The 7,448-nt window shown below is 32.1% G+C and overlaps 1 protein-coding gene across 1 annotated transcript in view; it reads left to right on the forward strand.

Moving 5' to 3' along the window:
- The window catches only part of LOC127863563 (adhesion G protein-coupled receptor E5-like), a 39,441-nt gene extending 32,740 nt beyond the window's left edge, over positions 1-6,701 (forward strand). Inside the window, exons 14-22 of the mRNA XM_052403128.1 lie at positions 570-672; positions 1,186-1,336; positions 1,513-1,582; positions 1,812-1,878; positions 2,098-2,183; positions 2,602-2,728; positions 3,070-3,111; positions 3,808-3,877; positions 4,646-6,701. Coding sequence (XP_052259088.1) covers positions 570-672; positions 1,186-1,336; positions 1,513-1,582; positions 1,812-1,878; positions 2,098-2,183; positions 2,602-2,728; positions 3,070-3,111; positions 3,808-3,861 — 700 coding nt within the window. The 3' untranslated portion in view covers positions 3,862-3,877; positions 4,646-6,701. The remainder of the gene's footprint in view (positions 1-569; positions 673-1,185; positions 1,337-1,512; positions 1,583-1,811; positions 1,879-2,097; positions 2,184-2,601; positions 2,729-3,069; positions 3,112-3,807; positions 3,878-4,645) is intronic.
- The last annotated feature ends 747 nt before the right edge of the window (positions 6,702-7,448 follow it).

Raw genomic sequence — 7,448 nt, forward strand, 5'->3', positions numbered from 1 at the left:
TTCAAAACTGAGTTGTTTCTTCATACCTGATATATATCTTTATCATGCATTAAAGTGTTTACATTGACCTGATCAGGTTTCATTAAACAAACACGTTTTTACCAAAATGTAATATATATTAGAATCTAAAAGCAAGTTTTCATGACGTAATTGATAACACGTCAAATATCATACATATACATTTACGCAAGAATGCGTTGTAGCAATTAAATTGCATGTTTTGTTTAATTGGGTATAGAGTTATGATAAACATAATAATTAGGTTACTGCCCGATCGTAGTGTTATATGTCAGACGAATTATTAAAAAAACGGCTCGGCAAGCTACGCCGTTTTTTTATTCTAATACGCTCCATTGCACAAAAGGAAAAATCGGATGTTTTCCGGTTCGATCAACTGTTGTGTCATGTTACAATGGGTTGTGCTCATTTACTAACTCAATAATGTAACAAACAAGTTTACAAAATGTAATATTAAAACAGTCTAACATATTTGTTTTTTTTAAACTTCGACATAATAAAAATGGTACTTGTGCATTCTTGGTAATTCAAGTACATTTTAACTGATTTAGATACGTTCGAAGTGACAGATCCATTTTGTTGCTAAATCTGATCACTGCGCTTATAATCTCGTACGGGATCTTCATTGGAGGAATCGACCGTACGGAAAATAAGGTTGGTGATGGACATGAACACTTTCCCAAGCAATTATTAAAAGGCTACGTTTTCATCAACTTTAAATCACATACATATACAACAAGCACGTGCTGATTTCTGTAAACATATTTATACAGCTAAACATATGAACTCCGTGCAAGATAATTATGTACTTTTGCAGACGTATTATAACGTAAGTCTCGTGTGTTGAAGAGTCAATTGCCGTTGGCTGAATGCCAATTAGTTATTTAAATTACTAAGTAATGATTTGAAATCGTATTATCAAAATACAAAATATATACATAATGTTAGTCGTATATCCGTATATAATTCCAAACAGTATATCACTTGTATTTATGTAAAACGCAGCAGCCATATGTATATTGTTTATTGATAATAATCCACATTTCAGCATTTCATTGACAGTTTTGAGAGTGTTACATGTTATAATTTGTCTACGTTATCTGTATTATTTGTTGAAGGCTTAATCACAGTTCAATTTAGTTTTGAAATAAATCAACTTTTTTACAGATTGTGTGTACGGTAGTCGCGGCTGCGTTGCACTACATCTATAGCGCCGTCTTTTGCCTCATGCTTGCAGAAAGCATTGGTATTCTGAGTGGCGTTATTCTAGTGTTTGCACAAACATCACTACTCCGCAAGCTGTTAGTGTTTGCATGGGGTAAACCACATGATATTATCTGTTTAATGTCAAAATATGTATATTTAGTACTTCATACATTAATTTTATACATGAAGTAATGTTTAGGGATTATGTTTGAATCGTTATTTATAAAATAACATAAAATCATGACGTCTTCATAGTTAAGCCATAATGCTTTGTTTACATTGTTGTAGGTGTTCCTTTTATCATAGTTGGAAGTGCACTTTCAATAACAAAAACAAATGGATATGGCGACGATCATAAGTATGTGCATTGTGCTCCTATGTTAAACAATAGTTTTCTTATATATTAAACGTGTAAATATTTTTATTTACTGACACAGTACGTATCTGCTTCAAATATTATAATAAAACCATAATCAAGTGTAGAAATTACCGAAGATTTTACAAGCTTTAAAATAAGTAACCTTAGTTTCCCGTTATGTAATGCAACAATGTTTTAAGACCTATATAAACAATGCAGTTTCTTCCAGCTGCTGGCTGTCTCTATCTCGTGGACTCAGATGGGCATTTGTTGGTCCAGCCTTGTTCGTAATACTGGTAATCGATTACTGATAATATAAAGATTTAAGAACAAACTATCGGTCGTTTTGTAACTCAATTTAATTGAATAACGCTCGAACCAATATCTGGAAAACGTTATCGACGGGAACGAATAGAGTGTTAAAGATGTAGTACATCTTCAAGCTGTATGTGTTTGTCGCACATGAATAGAGGAAAGCAAACTGGTTTGTAATCTTTGTTTTGTTTCTATTTCAGTTCAACAGCATTGTCTTGATTATATTGTTTAAGAAAATGTTTGCTCTAAAATCAATGGAAGACAAGCCAGTTAAAGACAAGATCAAGTAAGATAATTATACATTTACTTATAATATTTAAGTGCATCAAGTATATAAGAGCCCAATAAAACTTTGCAGATATTGTATTATTTGAACAAGACCCCTATCAAAGTTATTAAACTACCATCAACAAAGAACTACGTAAATGACATACGATTTAGTGTTTATCGAAAATATGCCAAACATATGATATCATGGATAGCTGCATCGTTACACAAGAACGTACAGTACGTTCGAACTAATCGTGCAATAACGCCTTCAACCAATTTTATATGTTAACTTTAATATACTTTTGGTGACCTAAACTTCATATTTAGTCATAAATAATGTATCGATGAACATAATTTCTATGAAAACCTATTGATGTTATACGGGATAGAAAACAGTTCAAGTACAAAATTAGGTAATAAATTACTTTTTGTAGGACAACTCTTTGGTCTCTTTGCGTGCTCGTGCCTCTGATGGGCATCTCCTGGATTCTCGGCATCTTCTACGTCAACGAGTCGGCCTCATTCATGCAATATGTGTTCGCAGTCTGCAACGGGCTGCAGGTTTGTACGCATAGTGCATCATAGCACTACGTATTATATAACATAAATACCTATCTGCAAGATCAACGATCGCACAGTTAGCCTGGCCATTTACATTTTGTCGCATACGGATATTCTCAAGACGATTTAGTTCCTGTCACATTCGATTCGTTTCATATAGCGGTGTAACTTAATCCCAAAATAAATGTCAAAAATAACATTCAAGCTATGAACTAATAAACAAAGGTTGATGATTTAAATCAATAGTTTCTTGTAACCAGGCATGTTAAATAGTTCATGAGCATGACAAAATATAATCATTTGAAATGTATGTTTTATAACGTTCATATGTTATGTTGCAGGGTGTTTATATCTTCGTATGCAACTGCGTGTTAAATGAAAAGGTAAACGTCTTATGATATTTAAAAGTAAATCTTCCGATTGTTTACAATATATTCGCGATGTATATATACCATTTCGAGTATTACTATTTGTTTTGATATGTTGATTCGCAAACGTAATGTTTAGATTGAAATTGTATTTAAATAATGGTATCATATAGTATTATATAGTATGTTCTATGTGCACAATCAAAATTCATTTCCTTTAAATTCTAAAACGAGCAATTTACAGTTTCTTTAACAAAGTCAATTCCACTGAATTACTAACAGGAACACTTAACATACCATAATAGTGCGATATCTATCAGGAACACTTAACATACCATAATAGTGCGATATCTATCAGGAACACTTAACATACCATAATAGTGCGATATCTAACAGGAACACTTAACATACCATAATAGTGCGATATCTATGATAGAACACTTAACATACCATAATAGTGCGATATCTATGATAGAACACTAACATACCATAATAGTGCGATATCTAACAGGAACACTTAACATACCATAATAGTGCGATATCTATGATAGAACACTTAACATACCATAATAGTGCGATATCTATGATAGAACACTAACATACCATAATAGTGCGATATCTATGATAGTTACTCTTTTTTGCGATAGGAACATTCGACATAAGGATTAAGTGAAAATGTATGTGGTATTTATTATATTTTGCGTTATTTAGGTTCAAGATGGCTTCAAGAGGGAGAAAATACGACGTTTAAACAAATCGATATGACGAGTGGTTATCACTGGTAATTTGCATTATGAAAAATCTGACTCGAGGCGGAAGACACATGAGCACTTGCTTATATCAACAATATATTTTTGCTCTCATATTTGCATATATGTACACATTATAAGTTTCATATTGCTATCAACTAGCAACTATCAACTAGGATAAACAGTAACTTCATATCATTAATGAAGCTCAATAGGATATGTAATGTGGTCACATTTTAAATGTTTACAAATTACTTTACTTAAGTAATCATGTTTTAAAGGAGTAATTATTCAGTTAAGTCATTAATACATAGTGATGTATATACATGATAGCAAAGCTGGGATAACAATAAAAAGGACGATAACATAACTAGATAAACAACATCAATTATTGTTTAAAATGTATGCGTCAAGGACTTAAGATATCGCATATTATCAAAATTGTTAATGCTGTTAAGAAATACGATTAAAAATTAACCATTAATAAGTGCTTTAGCTCAAGGAATTTAGGTCTAAGTTGTTTGATGTTTTTTGTATATAAAATAATTACATACTAGTGTGATTTATGATTGATAAGTCGTTATTGTGTTGAACTCATTGACAATTTTACAATGCAAAATGTTTAGATACAAGTCATAGTGCAACACGCTTTTCAAACGTTAAGAGATCATACATGAACTATGAACTACTCATCTGTAACATAAGTGTTTACAGCCGTGTTTATTAACACAGAATGGAAAAGCGCAAGATTATCAGAGGACGTGTTGAAAAGATTCATTTAAATTCATGTTTTTTTTCAGAATCTGCGTAGCGTGTCGAAAGAATCAACCGATGAACGACGTGATTGCGATTAAGACAACACTGAATCTGATCCATCCGTGTGTTATGTGCATCCATGTCGGTTCGAACCTTCAAAAGGATCGTATTACCAAACCAGGAGCATCTGGCACTCAACTGATAAGGAACAGCAAGCAACGTGTAGATTTGATTAATTCACATGACTTATCTTGATAAAACAAATGATATGAATGGAGTGTAATAGAAGTGTTCCATTTTATGTTTTATTCATATATCCATTATTAAATTATTCATGAGCATTTGAAGGTTTACGAACGTTTTATAACCATTCTAGAGAAAATACATTTATTCAGACCAAAAAACCAAATACTATGAAGGTAAAATATTTCAAAATAATGAACATGTATTGTATATAATATTTAATCAAATCGTAATGTATAATCAGAAATCAGTACAATTATAAGTAGTAAATAAAGTTTTTCATATGTGTGTTTCATTGTTTGGATTCGGAAAAAATCATGTATAGTTTAATTTGATGTCGAAACAAATAACAACGGAGTATGTGGTATCAACAGGTTGACAATTTAAACTAAAATTTTTAGCTTTGCTTCCTAGACGTGTGCGCTTGTTTTTGTAAGATACGAAGTATCTGCACACAAATTAAGAATCCAAACTTGCAGATATGCTCGGAATATTATTAAGTATATGTTGCAATGACGTTGATTCAGAATAAATCAATCAATCAATCATAGTTGATTGGCAAGGCTGCTTCTGTATTTGGCCAAGAAAATATATACAGAAGAAATATGGCCAGGGAATCATACAATAATACAAATTAAAGATGAGCAAAAATGACAGTCGTGACAAATATGTTTGAATTTCAAATACAATTATGTTTGTTAGCATGCAATTAATCAACATCTAGACTATTAAAAGTCTCACATTGAAGTTTAAACGCTTCCATCAAAACAATTCCCAATTTTCTTGAGCTTAAGAACATTAGTACAAAACATAATACATATGTATTACGTATGGTAGGTCATGATGTCTGGATATTATATGTTATACGTAAATATAATTTCAAGGCGTTCGTTATTTATTTAGAAGACGGATATAATTGTATATGTTTATTCCGCTATTACACTAACTTGAGAAAACATATATTAACCGTATATCTTATATTAACCCATATGCAAATATATTCCACAAGTTACTATTTTCTTGTGGCTAATACACAAATTCTAATGTATGAACATATATCAATCACGCGTGAGGAGAAATACAAGCCTAAATAGTTTTGTGTAATACATTTCATTACCGCTTAGATATAATATACGTGTTCTTGCAATTGATATGTGTGTAAATATATTTATATTATTCTATAATTATTTAAATATGTTATATTCTGTTATGTTGCTATACCAATTCACGTGACGTAATACAATGCTAATATATATTTATGAAGACGTCTGTCTGTCTGTCTGTCTGTCTGTCTGTCTGTCTGTCTGTCTGTCTGTCTGTCTGTCTGTCTGTCTGTCTGTCTGTCTGTCTGTCTGTCTGTCTGTCTGTCTGTCTGTCTGTCTGTCTGTCTGTCTGTCTGTCTGTCTGCCTGTCTGTCTGTCTGTCTGTCTGTCTGTATGTAGGTATGACTGTCTGTCTGTCTGTCTGTATTTCTGTCCGTCTGTCTGCGTCTGTCAGTATAGCTGTATGCCTGTCTGTCTGTATGTCTGTACGGCTGTATGTCTGTATATCTGTATATTTGTCTGTCTGTCTGTCTGTCTATGTCTGTCGGTACGGCTGTATGTGTAAATATTGCATGTTAATACCGCATAGGTGAAACTTTTTAAGCGCAGGATGCTAATCGGCATGTATATTTTAAATGCCTACATTTTGAATTTGGTCAATATTTTAAGTTAAAAACATGATAACTTTTAATTATATCTAGCTTTATGTTAATGTCTTTATAAATTATGCTGTTTGTATGTCCAAATTAGCTACACAATGATGTCATTTGATGTTTAATAGCAAGTGCGTTCATATTAATATACTATCAACAAATATCAGCAGACAATGATACACTATTGTCTAATAGTACATGTATATTGCTTAATAAACTATATAAACTGGAATGGAATGTCTTGTTAATGTGACTATGTGAGGTGAATATTAATCATTCTGTTAGCATGTGTGGTATATTACACCGTCCATACAGTTGACGCTCGGTTGGTTATCCGACCAGAGACCAATCCGTTTTTAAACAATATAAAAAAACATCATTTTGCCTACAACATTGTAAATAGGTATGATGGTTACATGGGAGAAAAAGGATACTCCTAGGTGTTTTAGGTAAACATGACGACGGTAAAGATCACAGGTGCTTACATCATAATGTTGTATGCATATAATAAAACTTGTGAGTCATGTTTATGTTCGTTATAGCAAACCCGTAGGCAGAATTTCAACCATAAAATCTGATTATTACCTACATGCAGTTTGACACCCTGAGAAAGTGCGAAGTGAAAGATACAACTTCGGGTGCAAAAGTGATCTCTCGGCGTTTTATTTCTGTATGTAAATTTAAGAAAAAATCAGATTCCGCTTGGATTTCATGCGGAATTTTACATTTCTAGCTGAAGAAACATATCGTGATTATAATGTTGATGATTGGTGGAATTTCAAATTATGGACAGAACTTAGATTGGGCCGAAAATCAGATTGCTGGCGGAATTAAAGAAATACGTATTACTTTGAGATTTTGAGAGATGTTGAATAAAAATGCAAAATTTATAGTGTGATTATACGAAC

Source organism: Dreissena polymorpha, unplaced genomic scaffold (genome assembly GCF_020536995.1).
Source record: "Dreissena polymorpha isolate Duluth1 unplaced genomic scaffold, UMN_Dpol_1.0 chrUn016, whole genome shotgun sequence".
Classification (NCBI taxonomy): Eukaryota; Metazoa; Mollusca; class Bivalvia; order Myida; family Dreissenidae; genus Dreissena; species Dreissena polymorpha.